This window comes from Lissotriton helveticus, chromosome 5_1, assembly GCF_964261635.1.
Source record: "Lissotriton helveticus chromosome 5_1, aLisHel1.1, whole genome shotgun sequence".
NCBI classification, from domain to species: Eukaryota; Metazoa; Chordata; class Amphibia; order Caudata; family Salamandridae; genus Lissotriton; species Lissotriton helveticus.
This window is the reverse complement of record NC_136065.1, coordinates 1,422,293,855-1,422,311,187: the sequence shown is the minus strand read 5'-3', so window position 1 is coordinate 1,422,311,187 and position 17,333 is coordinate 1,422,293,855. Positions and strand designations below refer to the sequence as shown.

The 17,333-nt window shown below is 45.6% G+C and overlaps 1 protein-coding gene across 4 annotated transcripts in view; it reads left to right on the top strand.

Annotated features, from left to right (window-relative positions):
• Nucleotides 1-17,333, top strand: part of LOC144755461 (5' exonuclease Apollo-like) — a 161,040-nt gene that overhangs the window by 75,071 nt on the left and 68,636 nt on the right. For all 4 annotated transcript variants that reach the window (XM_078644422.1, XM_078644419.1, XM_078644421.1 and 1 more), the window contains one exon: nucleotides 9,779-9,961. In XM_078644422.1, the coding sequence (XP_078500548.1) occupies nucleotides 9,779-9,961 (183 nt within the window). The remainder of the gene's footprint in view (nucleotides 1-9,778; nucleotides 9,962-17,333) is intronic.

Below are 17,333 nucleotides of genomic sequence, written 5' to 3'. Positions count from 1 at the left end.
AGGATTTTTTCTGCTGCTGGTGGATTACACTTCTAAGTGGATTGTGACCAAGTGCGTGAATATTATCAATACTAGGATGGTGATTGAATTTCTGAAGGATGTGTTTGTGTCTGAGGGTGTCCCGAAATACTTAGTCACGGATAATGGAGTGTAATTTGCACCTCATGAGATGCAAACCTTTCTCAAAGATTTTAGAATTGTTCATCAAAAAACAGCCTTGTACGCACCACAGGCCAATGGTTTAACGGAAAGGATGTATAGGGTGGTTAAAAGCTGTGCTCAACGGGCGTTCGACTTGAGACTGTCTTTTGGGAGTGTTTTGAGAGAAACGTGGTGGGCTCTTCGTACCGTTCCCAATATGATCACACAGAGACCTCCCTTTGAGGCTTTGAAGGGAAGAATGGCCAATTCGAAGTTGAACCCTGTATGGCTACCTGAGTGTGACAGAGTCGGCATTTCTACTGAGTCAATGCAGTCCAGACTTTGGATTATCAGCAAAAATATAAAGTGAGATATGATGCTAAGATGTCTGTTAAAAGAAAGAAATGGTCTCTTGGGGACCAAGTACTGGTGAAAAAGGGAGGACCAAGTACTGGTGAAAAAGGGAGGAACAGTTCAAAGGGATGGTGGCGGAGCTCGCTCGCGACCAAGATGGCCGCTTGGGCCCTGAGCTCCGTATAGCCATTCCACGATCCTTCAATTATCCGACTGCATTCCTCTGCCAAATATGCCTCCCGCCTGAGCACTGGATGTCGGAGTGTGACCGTGAGCTGGGGACCCAACTGACATTTATCTGTCCAGCCATTCCGGAGATATTGCTGCTGGAGGCTGAGAGGCCCTGAGGCCGTTAATCCCAGAGCCAGAGTGGAGTGGAGGGCGGGGTTATGTAGGCCGACGTGCGGCTCGACCTTCAGCTGCCCTGCCGGCACCGGGACATCTGTGATCCTCGCGGGGACCTCCGCCGGAGGGTGACTCCCTGCCTTGGTGCGCCACCGGAGAGAGTACTGCGGCGGAATACGGGAGCAGCCGTGAGGCGTCGGCTGAGGCGTGGCCGGAGGGACCAGATGCCTTGGACACTGCTGGCCGCTTGCGGGACGGACTTACGTGGTGGCATTGAGGAGCGCACAGCCTTTGCAGAGGCCGCACTTCGGGATATTGCGGTGCCTGAGTGAGTCTGCCTGCAACTTCAAGTTTAGTGGCGGGGCGCGAGGGGCATACGGCGATACCTGACACATCAAGGGCCTGCCATCCTATCATTCCGACATAGCGTGTGCGGTCCTCTTGAGAGGAATACAACGCGCTGCGGTGGCCAGAAGCATGTGCCTGGAACTCGCCCTGAGGCGAAGTGGAGATGAGGAGCACGCGACAGAGGTCCATGCTTGAGCGGGCTGATTACACATGTGGTGCTGGGGGACTAGGAGTGGCCTGGAGAGTGATGAGGAGCTGAACCCGTGACCAGTGCTGACCTGGGGCTGGTACCTTTCACAAGGACATTGTACCACAGTCCGGAACTACGCCTGGTGAAATAGGGGGCATGTTCTGGCACAGATCGGTGCCCCCTTGGGGGAGGTGAACTTGGAGGCACATCAAAGGACCTTACAAAGGACAGGGAGTGTACTTCGGAATGGCTACGCACTACCCCGTAGACACCTAACACCTAAACCCAAGTTCGGGTGGACAATACGGGGCAATACATGCGAACGTGCTGCCCTACAGTTTGAGAGGCAGGGACTGATGGATGAAATGGCTCCTTGCAGACAGTCTTGCCACACTACCCAATGAAGGACGTCCGCACAGCCAGGTGGAGCTTGAGTGTGGAGATCGCTGGATGAGCATAGCAGACGCCCTGACTGCAAAAGACAGGGACCAGGAGTAAGGAGTGGCGATACGGACCGGCTGTAAACATGGGCAGAGGGGATAAAACACAAGCTAAACTCTCCTTCAAGCAGAAGCACTCAAAATCGCACGATGCCACCACAGACGAGGTCTCCAGGACATTCGCAGCATGCTCCTGTCCATGGAAAAGAGTCTGCAGAGTGGCATCACCTCCCTGGGCACGAAAATGGACGCTCTCTCTTATAGAACAGATAGGATGGTGGAACGTCTGGACAAACATGCGGAACGTTTGGACATGTCTGAGAGGAGACTTACGGAAGTAGAGGAGGCACACACCACGTTAGACTCGGATCACGAGCAACTCGGGAAGGTACCACGCGTTCTACAAGATAAAATGGAGGATTTTGAAGCTTGCTCGCGACGCTGTAACTTTAGAATTATTGGCCTCCCGGAGACGACTTCCACTGGTAATATGGAACGTTTTATTGAGAAGTTGCTGGTCACTCTATTGAGAGAAGGAGTTTTCCTACTATGTTTGTGATAGAGAGGGCGCACCACTCCTTAGGTCCTCGTCCGCCCCCGGGCGCCCCGCCGCGACCAATCATTGCGAAATTACTGGGACAGGGATACTACACTACGTCTTGCACGTGAGAAACAGACTCTGAGGTACAAGGGCTCCACTATATCGCTCTATCTGGACTTCACCATCCAAGTGCAGGAAGCATGCAAACACTTTGTCCCTTGGAAAAAACAACTACGTGACTTGTGCATTGATTACGCCATGTTGTATCCTGCCAAGCTACGAGTTAATAGACAAGGACGATTCCATATCTTCACTGACCCGAAGGTCCTACAGCAGGCTCTAAAGGGTTGGACCAAGAAGCAGCACGAGAGCCCGGAGTGACAGCTGCTAGACGAAGCGGCTGGTGGGTTGCTGGATGAACAGGACTGACGCAGATGGGCACCCATTACATGATGAGTGTAACTGGGGAGAGTTGAGAGTTGGGCGCTTGGGCAGTATGGAGGGTGGAATGCCTACTTATTGACAACTTCAGATCTCTGCAACGGCTGTCTTACATTGTTTATATCAAGCCTGTGACATTAAGGACTAAGTTGTGCCACAAGGGCGGGTGGGACTCTGCGCCCGGCTCAGGACTCTGGATCCAGTTTGCATGCCTGCCACTGCGATAGCTACTTAGGGCGTTGTGCACTGGTCGGGATAGAGGGGAAATGCAGGCGGTAGGGCACTAGCAAGTGTAGATAGGGACGGTTGTACACTCGATCAAGATGGCGTACGTGAGACGGGGCAGTAGAGAAATTTCCTTTTCCTATTTTCGCTGGTACATTGAGCGACCTCTGCCCACGAGTTCAACACACTAGAGCTGTAAGGGGGGATTTTAGGGGGTGGTGTGGGGCTGAGGGGAGGTTCGTTGGGATGCTGCGCGACGATGTTGGGGGAGGTTTGCTGTGGGTGGGGAGAGGGAAGGATAGGCTAGTTGTCAATGTATATTGGTTGTTTGGGAGTTTCGTTTTGGTTTTCACATATTGTACACACTGCACACGCGCTTTACAGGCAACTCTATGAGAAACAAAATCAGGATGATGACACCCAGCGAGGCTAGCGCTTCGAAACCGATCGACTCCCGTTGCGCACTGTCGTGGAATGTCCGAGGGCTTAACGATTACCGGAAACTATGTAAGGTGCTGAGCTATTTGAATAGGCAGAGCATAGACATAGCCTTACTACAAGAGACACATCTCCTTCAGACAAGCGCAATGCTGTGTAGCAGGGGCTTGCTGGGTAATATCAATACCTCTGGATTTATGACGCATGCCCGGGGGGTGCTGACCTAGGTTAATCCCAGATCCGCCGTCACGATAGAGCAGTTAATATCAGAGGCTGGAGGGTGGTTGTTATATCTAGATGTCAGGGTAGGGGCATGGATTTGATTATTGTGAATGTGCATTGCCCTAATTATTACTGCCCCCAATTCTTCTCGACATTAGAGACTACGACAAACCGATTCCAGAATGCACAGTTTCTATGGGGTGGAGATTTTAACCTGGTTCGGAGTCCCGATCTGGACAGATCGGCAGGCCCGACTAGGAAGCCAGTGGCTGCTTTGAAGACTTTGGAGGGCGTCATGGTCAGCATGGGCCTAAGTGATGTATGGCGTGTCCGCAATCCGAACAAGGGGGGTTTTACGCACTATTCGGCTTACCATAACCTCGCAGTCGCATAGACTATTGGTTGGCCACTACGTCACTACTGGAACATTGAGGGACTGGGAAGCGCGTCAAGTAGCCAACGGGTGCGAGGAGCTAGCAAACGACATAAAAGATACGCTAGGCGAATACCATGACGCTGCAGATAGCGAAGTTAAACATCTGGGCAAGTATGCCACAGTCCGTACGTATGGGGGGCGGGACAGGTCTGGCTCGCTTCTAGCACAAATTCTGAGGGCTAAACGCGGCAAACTTCTGATCACAGAGCTGAAGTCGGCTGAGGGAATAATGCTGACCGAATATGCAGATATTGCGGACCGGTTTCAACAATTCCATTTGGAATTATACACCTCGCGTTCTTTCGGTACAGACGAGGAGATACTTGATTACTTGGAATATATTAAATTACCATTCCTCACCAACACACACTGAAAGTTCTTGATTGACCCCATTGAAAAGGACGAAATCATAGAGGCATTGGTAGGAATGAAAACTATTAGCGCCACAGGGACGGATGGTCTTACAGTCAGCTTTTATAAAACCTTTTGTTGACTTATTACTCCCCCATTTGTATGCGTTATTCGATGATATGTGCATATCAGGCACAATAGCTCAGACGATGAGAGAGGCGATTATAGTCGCTATTCCCAAACCGGGTAAGCCCACAGAGGAGTGCGGTTCTTATCGGCCCCTTTCACTGTTAAATGTGGATACCAAGATATTCGCTAAAATATTGGCCAACCGTCTAGCCCCCCTATCTACTGTTCCTAATAGGAACCCTACTTATAACATACGTACTGTGTTCCGAACCATGCAGCACGTTAAACAAGACACTAAGGCTGTTGCGGTCTTCCTCGACATGGAAAAAGCTTTTGACTCGGTCGAGTGGGCTTTCATGCGGCAGGCAGGTTTTGTCTAGGATGGGACTGGGGCCTGTATTCCTACAATTGATTGGCATATTATACTATAGACCCACGGCGCGGATCCGGCTGGGCAATTTGGTTACCGATTCTTTTGCCATTTCCAGGGGGACCAGGCAGGGTTGCCCACTGTCTCCCATATTGTATGCCTTGGTTGCTGAGCCATTGGCGTGTGTGGTCTCAGAGAATGTTATGGACATAGAGGCATCAGCTTCCCGACCTATAGGATAGTAGTGTCTACTTATGCGGACAACACCTTGTTATATGTTTGGGACCCCGGAAAATAATCTTTCTACTGTCCTCGGGGAGGTTGTACACTATGGGGCTTATCGGGATTACGAGTTAACTAGGCTAAATCCATTGTCTTCCCGCTCACTCCAGTCACGACTAATTTCGAGATGGACTACCCGTTACAATGGTCCACAGAATCTGTTTGGTGCCTAGGTATTCGGCTACATACAGACTCCGAGACTGTGTTTAGAGAGAATTATGGCATTGCAATAGATACATTGGAGGACGATGTTGAGCCTTGGATCCGATTGCCGCTGTCTCTGATCGGCCGAGCCTCCATCATGAAAATGGTGATACTGCCCAGACTTCTGTTCCTTTCACGAACACCCCGAATGTTTTACCGCGCTCCTTCTTCCACAGACTAAATCAATCACTGTTGAAATTGTCGTGGGCGGGTAAACAGGCACAAGTGCAGTGGCGGGTTCTCACATTGCCATATCATATGGGGAGACTGGGCGCGCCCGATTTCGAGTTATAATAAAGAGCAGCACAAGGGGCACAAGCTCACTCTTGGATCCATGGTGAGTCGGATGTTCCGTTCCTTCGGATGGAAAAACTATTTGCTGACCCACTTCCCCTTCCAGCTATGATATTCGAACTTGTGGACCGTAGAACCGGTATACTTGACTCACTTAACTCGACACGCCACGCCTGGCATACCCTACTGCAACTACAGGCGGGGGCCCTGCTGTATTCTCCAGCTATGCCAATTGAGAGGACTCTTTGACTAGCCCCCTGCAGGGACGGGGGGGGGGGTTACACGAGTGCTACACGCAATCAACATCGTCACGGCGGGTAATCTGTTTCAGGATGGAGTCGTTAAAACCTTGGGAACAAGCAGGGGTGCGGCAGGCACAGGCACCATTTTACAACACTTTCAGTTCTATAGAGTGCGTAGTGCTGTGTGTGAATTGTTGGGGGAGGATATGTGCGAACCCCCTGAGGTGTTGGAACTGTCCTATGTCATAAAAACTAAATCTTCTCCTAAGATGGTCGCTACCATATAGAAATTAGCTATGTCCCATAGAGCGAATCGATACACAGCAGCCAGGTTGGCATGGCAGAGGGATCTACAATTGGCGATTAGACGACTCTATGTGGGACTACTGTTGCACTAACACTAGGCGTATCTCCCTCCATGGCAGGCATAGGCTCATACACTTTAAATACATCAATAGAATTTATTAGACTCCAGAGAGACTACATAGATATGGGCTGCGGGAGGACGCAATTTGCGAAAGGTGTCATGCCCCTACAGCAGATTTTATACATCTAGCGTGCCAATGCCCAGGAGTATTCTCTTACTGGGAGGCTATTTCCGAGAATTGGGCCAGGTGGTAGAGATGGAGTTAACACCGGACCCCGCAGTTGCACTCTTGGGATATTCTAAAGAACTCCCTAAGGCAATATGAAGGCTAGTAGATATGGGTTTGCTTAGTGCAATGTGCTGGATGAGAGGTCCTGTTCCCACAACAAAGCAATGGTCATATGATATGCTCTGCTCTACTGTTGTACACAATCAGAGAATTTTAGTGAACTGATCCCTCCACGGAGCAGACCGAAGAACTTTTGGGGGCTATACACGGCATACAAGCTTAACAGGGCTGGGGAGCCTGGAGATGAGGAGACAGCAGAACCAGTGACATCTGTTAAAGATCCCCACTTTGTCAAATTGCGGTTGGTGGTATGTAGGCCACGGGGCCCTAGTCATTGTGAGATTAGTGGGACGACTGGGTTCATGATGGGAGCATCTGATTAGGCTGGCAGACCCCAAGGAACTGGAGCCAGTGGAAGAAGGGATATAGGGTAGATTGGCCACAGTCTGGTTCTACACCTGCTGGGTTTTTAACAAACGCTGATTGATTCCTGACTAAAATATATAATGTCGTTATTTATGTTTTTTGCTCTTTTGTGCATTGAGCTATGATTCAGATGAAGCATAAGGTATGCATTGTGATGCTGCCTTCCCTTTTTGGGATGTTGGCTTAAAAGCTGTGTAAGTGCCTATTGCTGTCGAGCTGCCGGCCCCAGGGTTGTAGTCGTGAAGCTGTGTATGATTATGATTGTGATTTTTTTTTTCTCTAATAAAATCTTTTTTTTTAAAACAAACAGTTGAAAGGCATCCTCTGGTTTTATGGGTCCTTGCAACATCACAGCCATCAGGATAAATGTTGTAACTGTTGACACTGGTTTTACCTGGAGCATGTCCAGACGTGGGAGATTTACTGGGAAATCTCCTGGTGTCGTTGTTACAGGTTTTCCTGATGGCAGTGTTCCTTGGGAAAATGACATATGTAATTCGATCCTTAAGCAGGTGCAGGAAGATATCTGGGAAGTTCAAGGATTACATTGTTTACTTGTACAACTGTAAGGTTTCTCATTTAGATTACAGATTACTTTTTGTCATGGTTATTACAGTTTTCATGGCTTGTCACATGCATATGAGAATTGAAGATCCATGTTTTTACTATTGTTAGTGTTTTCTTTGTCTTTCTTTTTTCTTATTTCTTTTTGTTTTGTTGTAAGGGGGATGTGTTGTGACTAACTTGTTCTTGAGTGATGTTGGAAATCCTAGCTCATGGCATGGATTAGAATGATCTCACGGGAATGTCATGAGTTATTCAGTAAGAGCTGGCGAGCTGACCTGTCGGTGGTACCGCTCATGAATAAAGAAACTTATAAGGCTACTCCATTTCCTGCATTCAATATCTTTCTTCTCTGTCATTAAGTTAAACTTCATAGACGCAGTCATTTTATAATACCTCATGTATTAATTTGTCCATTGCATACGCATTAACTTTCATCCGTATTAATTTGCGAACTTCAGTTCTGAGTGCAGCAGGATTGAGTCTGCTGGTAGTCAAATATGAAACCAAAATAGATTACAGAGTTCCAGACTGGCATGATGCCTCATTCTCATTGGTAAATCAGGAAGAGAAAATACCTGTAATTCTAACACAGAGTGGGAATATAGCTTTCAGGCCGGTGTGCATGGTAGTGAGTGAACGTTTCCCCAGACAGTTCTCATCGATAATCTGTCAATATTACATGCAAGCTGCCTAGAAGTGGTTATTAATTTGGTAGGAATGATCCTACCATCTTAATAAAACACAATATTGTTACCCATGGTCTGCTCCTGTTGGTACAAGTATGCACATGTCCACTCTGACAGGATCCCAGACATGCTGACAGCTGCTTTCTCACGGAATCTGTCTGATGCAGACCAGAGTACAGCTTTGGGTGAGAGAGAGTCAAGCGGCAGAGGGTGTTGGGGAAGGGTGATTGGACTCAAGGTAGTTGGGTTTTTCCAAATATTAGGAAGGAAATGTGTGAGGGTGTCTTTAAGTATGGCCTGGAGGGTAGTGGGGCTTTAGATGTATTTATTTTATTTGGGTGGTGGACTCTAACATGACATGGCGTATGGTTAATGGTATTTTTATACTAAATTGAGTGAAAGAGGCTGATGGCTTGAGGCCATGTTGTGCAAGGCTTCCCACTGATCCCTCTTTCCGTGTGCAGTTGATGTATGGGACGCATTGGATCAGCTGCACAAAAAAGGTTTGGAGACATGTATAACATATTATTGGAGATAGGTAGCAGTCGGTGTGTAGTTTTCCACCTCTTGTTTCTAATTAGGATCTTAAACAACTTCAGTTTTTGTCTTGTTGACAATTTGAGGTCACTTAGAGCCCCAGTGTAGAAAACAAATTCGTTAATGGCACCTACCGCTTGTTATTGTATTAAATACAGTTTAATTTGGACATCATTCGTCATCTATAATACGAATCGGACTAGGCTACTGTAAATTATTAAATTTGAGTTGGGACGTCACAATGTCTATTGCCTAACCAGAAGACACTGTGAAATATAGGTCTCTGAACAGAATTACGAATGCCCTGTAAACAAAAAAACTAGCTTTTTAACTGTTATGAATTATTTTTCATCTAATGTTCACAGTAATTAGCTGAAAAATAAACATTTATAAAAAGTGTTTATTTATTGAGGACATTTACTTTCATGTAATCACACATTCAGAGCCACGCATTAAACGGTTTAAAATATATTTTTACAAGAAATTGCAAATTACATATTGGTATTTATATCTAGAGTGCAGAAGCCACATTGCTACACTATATCTGTGACCATTAGATCACTTTTAGAAGCAAGAGTAGGAGACCAAAGTTTAAAAAAGAGCCTGGCAATGATTGTGATGTTTCTGTGTGTTACAAGGAATATAATTCCCTGCCTTTTGTTCTCCATTCCTCTACATAGTCGTAGAACTCCTCTGTGGCAAACAGTAGTCTTATAATGTATGATCGAGACTACATTAGTTAGTCCATATTTATTTTTGACCTGGACAATTCTCAGAGTGACTTTTGATACCAACTTGAGAGTTAACTACTTTCTGATTTCCTTTTGTGTTGTAGAAAGATTTCTTTTTTTAAAAAAAATCTACACAGTTGTCGGATTCCTATTTATACATTAATTACTTTTTCATCCCACAGGCGACTTCCGTTACAGCCCTGATATGTTGGAGCAGCCTCCATTAAATAATATGAAGAAAATCGATGTTCTTTATTTGGACAACACAAATTGTAATCCCAACCTTAAACTGCCTTCTCGCCAGCAAGCTACTGGGCAGATTAAAGCCATTATTTCCAGCCATCCAGAGCACAATGTTGTTATTGGTAAGTCTCCACTGACTATATATCATAGAACTATCTTAGCAGGACCCATGATGCTGTTTTAAGATTAGTATGCATAAACCTCTGCAAAACGCACCTTTCCAAATTAAGTTAGAATGAAGAACTATCTCCTGACTTCTAGTACAGCAGCCCAAATGCTCAACAAGGAAACTCTTTTTTTTCCATACCAGTAGTCGGAAGGTAGATCAGCCGATTCCAACCTCTAAGTGTAATACTGAGTTTGCTAGGCACTTAAATACAATGTTAATGATTGAATAATCTCCATGGGAGGCCACCAATATTAACACTAAACAAAATCTTCTTATTCACATGTTTAGGGTTTGTATCATAAACATGTCACCTCAGTGTCTATTCACCTTATGTTTTTGAGGCATTTGTTATCAGCCGCGGTCCATGCTGATAACAGTGGAGGTGCTGCGTGGGAGGGATTTCGAGGGATGATGGCAAGGGAAAATTAATTAAATAAATGTTCCCTCTGTATCGTGACTCGAAATACCCCCTCCTCACGCGGCCCCACTGCCCCATCGCTGTTACCTGCCCAGAGAGCGGGCCTGTTTCGTATACATTTTATCCGTCATCTGAATGAAGATCAGTTGTGACTCCCGGGTGGGCCGTTCGCAGTGGCAGCTTTGTGATTGACGGGGACACTGCCCAGCCTGGCTTCTATGGGGAGGCCATTTTCTCAATTTAGGCTGCATGCAGCCTACATAGAGAAATGTAGAGTGTGCAAGACTAGTTTGGTCGGCCCCAGTGCACCGACCAAAGTCAGGGCCCACGACATTGGGCAAGCCACTCCTCCCCGACTCACTCGCCCCCAACCAGGCATACCCTTCTGCTTTGTCGCAGCACGAGAAGCAGAAACATAAAATTGTATTTGCGAGAAAGCAGTGGGGCGACGCTCCTCCACCCTAATGGAGGAGCCACCCCTGGTAAAGATCCATAACTTACCTTTAAAATTGTGGAGAAAAAGTGAAAGAGGGAGATAGTAAGCCTGTAAGCATCTGAACTTTCAGGCTCTCTGTTCTATGTTTGGTACAAAATTTTCACTCAAGAGAAAAAGGTCAGCCAGATTGTCACACAGACCAAGAGAAAGTGTCATTGCTTTCAAACAATCTTAGGTTGAAGGGTTAAGATATATTTTACAGGTATTTGGACAAAATATCAAGTGACACTAATAGCAAGGTTTTAATATTGTGTCACAGAAATATTGTGATGCAGGACTATTACTGACAAACATATTTAGTTTAAAAAAAAAAAAATCTGAATAATCTTGTTTTCAAGAATATCGCTGATAATGTGGTTTACACTAATATTGTTGTAAAAATCATTCCTTAATTATCTTAGTGTTTTAAGTAATATTGTACTTGTATATGTTATATATTGTTTGTATAAGTGTTGTTAATGGGTTTTTTTAAATAGAATTTGTAATTTTAAGTTATTTGGTAATATTAATTTATAGTGTCATAGCGGGTTTTGAGGTTTATATGGGTATTGGGTAGGAAGTTAACAAAGTATAATTACTTAATAATTATTTTTGGATTATTATTAATTATTTTGTTGATACTTCTGTAAATCTTGTAAAAAAATTAAGCTCTATTTTAGGTGCAGGTTGTTATGTTTGTTGGGGTATAGGGTGGGAAGTTAATTATGTAATAATGATTAGTTATATTTATTGATGTGTTAATTGATAATTATGTAAATTGTGTAATTATATGTTTTAAGTTATATTTTAGGTGCAGGTTGTTCAGTTTGTAGTGGTATAGGGTGAGATGTTAATTAAGTAATAATTATTTTTAATTGATTTTGTAGATTGTGTAATTATTATATTTATTTTTAATTTTAGGTGTGTTGCATTTGTAGGGGCATAGGGTGGGAAGTTAAGTAAATATAAACATTTGATAAATTAATTTTAATTAAATTATGTAGTTTATTTAATATTTGTTTTATAATTAGATGTGTGTTGTGTTTCATGGGGATAGGGAGGGGCGTTATTTAAGTAACAAATAAAAATGTAATTGTTTTGTTAATATTGTTTAAATATATAATATTATTACGTATTTGTTTGTGTATTTAATTTTATATTTTTATTTTAAGAAACAATTGATATTTTTAAGATGCTTTTTGTAAAACGTATTCTTTTCTATTGTTTACTTTTATGTAGGAGTAGTCAAACTTACATGTGTAACACTTTTTATATCTGGTCTACGTGAACATTCCCCATTTTGGGAAAATAATTGTCCTTAAGTATTCTCACACCAAACAATACCTAGACACATTGGGATCCAGGGACCTGTAATGTAAATCAGAAAGAACTGAATGGGCACTGGTGACTTCTGAGTTAGAGAGTCCTAGCCATTGTTCGTTAGCCTGAGTGAATCTCCTTCAGTTTACCTAGATAACATTGGTGATTGACACAGTGAACCTGAGTATAACAGAGCAGATTAATTCTGAAAGTGGCACAACATGGGGACCCAAAATGAGGAAGTACTGAGTAATCTTTGCACTGAGCCTTCATGAAGGTAAAACTAAAATTAACAACTAATGTCACGGCACTCTGACTAAAAAATAGCCTGCAAAAGTGTCCCTGGAGTGTCTAGTGGTTGCATGCTTTACACTTTTATCTACTGGTACAGAGTAGAGGAGAAGGTGAAAGAGGCTGTACTTCAGAAGAAGCCAGAGAGAATGTGCTAACTAGGAGAACCAACATAAAGAAAATCCAGCATCCTACACTTCTAACCCGCTAGCCCAGAAGAATGGATCCATGCAGACCCATGCCACCAAAGAAGCATACCCAAAAGGGGTGACTAATCAGGCCTCGGAAAATCATAGAACTGTTACTAGACCTGAGGGTCTAGTGACTTAAATAATTTATTTGACCCATTTGTAAAGCTCTTGACCCATAAACTGGTTTCAAATGATGTGATTGTGGGCAAATAATTTAATTCATTGAGCCGCCATTTTCTTCATTATCACATATGAGAACACCTACAAATATGCGAGTTTAGCATGTCTGCTGTACAAAAAACTCTTTTGTTTGATTTAATAGACAAAACTTCCTTTCCACATATAATACAAATCTAGCCACATATATGATACACATGACCCCTGACTTGCCTGTTAGTTCATTAACAGCCTTTTTAATCGGGGGCGGGGGGCAGGAATGTTTCTCAAATCATGTTTAAAAACGTATCCTGCTGAATAAATACAAAACTAAAGTATAAAGTGGTAGCACACTGTCATTGGTAATCAGCAGATTTAACATTGAAATGGCCACAAACCTTTCCACTGACATGCAGCTTTACTGATAAAACTATATAGTGTACAAACAAAAAAGTTTGGAAATAATGTTTCTGCAAATATGTGTCACTTGCACATCACCAAGTAAAGTGTTCTGGTTTGTTTTGCTGCTGTTTAAATCTGTTTGCATCACACTCCTTAATTACAAACAATGTGCTTTCGTAATTCCTGATATATTTTGAAATATTTGTGATATTAATTTACAGGCTATTTATTTAAATGTTATGTGTTTGAGAAAAATAACTGACATCTTCAGACAGCTCACTTGATAAAAACCTCTAGCTCTAATAAGAGAGAGAAAAATAAACCTTATTTTCCAAACAGCAGTTAGTTAAAAGACAAACTGACATTTTACCTCTTTCCTTGAACAGACAGCAAATGTGTCAAGATAAAAACAAGATGTAATGGCATCTTTATTGCTCATTCACTTTCTGAATGAAAAGAACACCTGTTCCTTCCCAGCCTGAGTTCACTAGCCAGATGGGACTAGTAGAAGCTAAAAATAGTTCGACCTGATAATATTTTACTCGCAATTCCAAGTGGCCGAGTAGATTTTTCGAGACCTGCTACTTTCTTCACTTCTTTTTGCCAGACACACAGCAAAGCCTGCATGGTCTCCATCGTACCTTTCTGAATCGTCAATTGTGAGTTTGGCCTACACAGACCTCACTAAGGGCGACCTGTTAAACAGTCTCTGAGCATTCAAAAATTAACTGAAAGCGTAACAAAAACATATTAACAAATGTGACCGACCTAAAAATAGAACAAGGCTTCAAAATAGATCTTTGCAGTACATATGTGGGCTCCGTGGAGACCAGGATCCTAGAGAAGCCAAGAATAACATTTTGGAGAAGAACAAAGCCAAGTGAAAACTGAAATAGTGTTCAGTCAGAAGCGGCTATCATCAAATGTAAAGATCTTCAGAGCAGGTCTAAATGCAGCAATGGTCATGTTAGGACCCTGGGGCAGAAAGAAGATAAAACCAGCCTGGAAGCATTCTTACTGGGCTTATTCTTGACCACACTTGGAGATGACCAGCCTGAAGTCCACATAGAAAGGATGCACAGAGTGGGCCCCAAGTAAGGTGGAAAAATGAGTCATTCCTTTTGAAGCTTCACAGTTCTAAATAAAAAGAGAAAGTCCATCTGGCAGCAAAGAATAAAGAATTCAAACCTTTCCAGAACTGTAACTGCTCCCAGTAGCAATATATTGAACCAGCTACCCTCTGGAGATACCTGTAATCCAGTGCTCCAAGGAATGCAGGAAAAGAAGGACGAGGGAGTAGGTTGGGTTGGAAGGTAAGAACCTGCTTTGGCACTTAAGGGCGTGTGTTCTGCTCATTTCGCTAACTCTATAAAGTTGGGAATGGGACACCAAAACTCTTTGAAGATGTAGGGTCCTGGGGAATATTGAGAACCCATTCTACACAGTATGTCAAACCAGTACAAATATGTTTTGCCAACAGTGGATCAACCCCTTATATATGAGTCCATGCAGTGCACTAGCCAAATATGGGTTTCTGATAGATACATCTGCCGTGTGGATTCCTCACCTTGTGAATATCCCTTGCGTCAGCAACATTCGGAAATTCTTTTTGTAGCTTCGTGCCGACGTGAACCCGGACGTCACAGAGGCACGGTCGCACGCGACTCCGCTGAAGTCACCAACGCCTATAATAGGCCCACGCCGGCGTGATGACATCAGGTTCGAGGCATGTGGGCTGCTAAATTCATATCTGTAGCATAGATCGCCGCCTAGTGTTGGGTCCGGATGATTGCACATTGTTGTCCTGGAAGAGTCTTCGAAGTATCACGAGATAGGTGGCTCCTCCCCTGGACTACAGTGCGCATGGGCATCGACTCCATCCCCAGATTGTTTTTTTCCGCCATTGGGTTCGGATGTGATTTCGACGTCTCCTTTTCGGAATCGTGATAGAACTTTTTCAAGGCCAAAAGGCCTTCTTTGCACCGTCGGTATTGTTCGCGTTCGGTCCCGTCTATCTTCCAGCTCGTGGAGTCGGATATCCGGGGGGTCGTGTGACTCTTCGGTGATCGGGGCCTAGTCGACGCAGCAAGACTTCGACGGCATGGAGCGGAGTCCATTCAAGAAATGTCCCGTGTGTGGATCCAAGTACCCACACATTGACGTCCATCCTGTGTGCAACAAGTGCCTGTCGCCGGACCACGACGAGGCCAACTGTATGGCCTGTTCAAGATTTCGATCGAAGAAGACGTTCAAGCTTCGGCGCGTGGCGCGCCTTGAGGCCCAGCGATCGGCTCCGGCACCGGTGGACATCTTTGACGACCCCGCGGTTGACGAGCAAGTGCGTCACCTGCAGATTTCCCCTACCCCGGTGGAGGTCGAGTCCGACGACGGGGCGGACATCCACAGTCAAGACATTGAGGAACTCGTCGAGAAGGTAGGGGACGACGACGAAGCATATGGGGCCATGGAAGATAGCTCGGAGGAAGAGCTATGCCCCGTTCGTACTCTTACAAAGGCTCAGGTCACGGGATCGCCACGCGGCCTTACCCAAGACCTTACACCTCGATCCACGGCCCCGCCTTCCGGCCCGGCTACGGACGCCTCCGCGGAGCCGGCATTACTAAAATCGAAACCGAAACTGAAACCCTCGGTATCGATGAAAACAAAAATGGCCGACACGCCATCGAAACCGAATACGTCTGCTCCGGTACCGACGCCGTCGTCTTCGGGGGCCTCCAAACCGATGCAAGCTGGCGACCAGGCAAAGGTGCCGAAGGTGGTTAAGGAGCCAAGCTCGAAGAAGCCCGTTGAGCCGGTGTCAACCAAGGTAGACAAGCCGACGTCCAAGAAGGCTTTCGAGCCTACATCGGGACAGTCTGTCGCGCCGAAGACCAAGGGGCCCGTTGACGCGAAGTCGGTGAAGGGCGCGGAGCCAAAGTCTGGGGTCGTTACTCCTAAAGGGAAACCCGTCGATCCGAAGCCGTCGGCATCGACGTCTGCAGCTGTGGACGGTGATCGTGGCGCAATAGTCAAGGGTGCTCCTGCGCCTCGAACGGACAAGCACAAGTCATCCACGCTCGGGTCTTCCCCTGGGGGCGGACCAAGGACATCGGTAGGATCGACGAAGCCGTCCGCTTCCTTTACGAAGCAGGTCTCGGACTCCCTCAAGCGCCTTAAGGACAAGGCTTTGGCATCGGAACCGAAGACTCCTTCCGCACCGAAGCCGGCAGACACACTGAAGACCACATCGGCACCGCTCCTTTACACGTTGCCGCCTAAGGTGGCGCTGAAGGCCTTTGCACCGCGGTCGGTGCCCAAGGACACTGTGTCGACGTCCACTCACCCGGCTGGGACTGTGGGTCATCGACACCCTTTGGGTGAAGAACGGTCTGAGCATTTCATCGATGCCGACACGGGAAACTCACGCTATACAAGAGGAAGATTACTTCACAACCTATGCAGTCGTTTACCATTCCTCTGAAACGTACGAAGCCTGCAGCAGAAACACCGGTTCTGGTGGAGCAGATTCTTCCTCAGCATAGGAGGAGTGCAACACCTTCACCCACATACTCTGATGGGGATGGAGGGGAGCAAGATGAGGAGTACAATTTTCCTGCTCATACAGAGCCTGATGAGCAACAGGACTCATGGATGGACTCTGGTGATCAAGGGGACCAGCAAACGGTCCAGGATCCTCAGGTTTCTAACGTGAAGCCGTCTCCCACTGAGGACTCTGCGGCATTTAATGCCTTAATTGAAAGGGCAGCTACAAACCATAAGGTGGAGAGGCATGCTGACCCCGTGGAGGTGGACTTCCTTTTTGACACTTTCTCTACTTCTGAAAAAACTGTCAAGACTCTCCCAATGTTGAAAGGGGTCCTTAAGCATGCGGCAGACATTTTCAAGGAACCCACAAGATCTCGGGTTGTAAACCCACGCATTGAGAAGAAATACAGACCAGCACCTGGCGACCCCACTTACATAAGGGGCCAGTTGCCTTTGGACTCTTTGGTGGTCTCTAATGCCCGCAAGAGGGCAAACTCCCAAACAACAGGTGAAGCTCCTCCCCCAG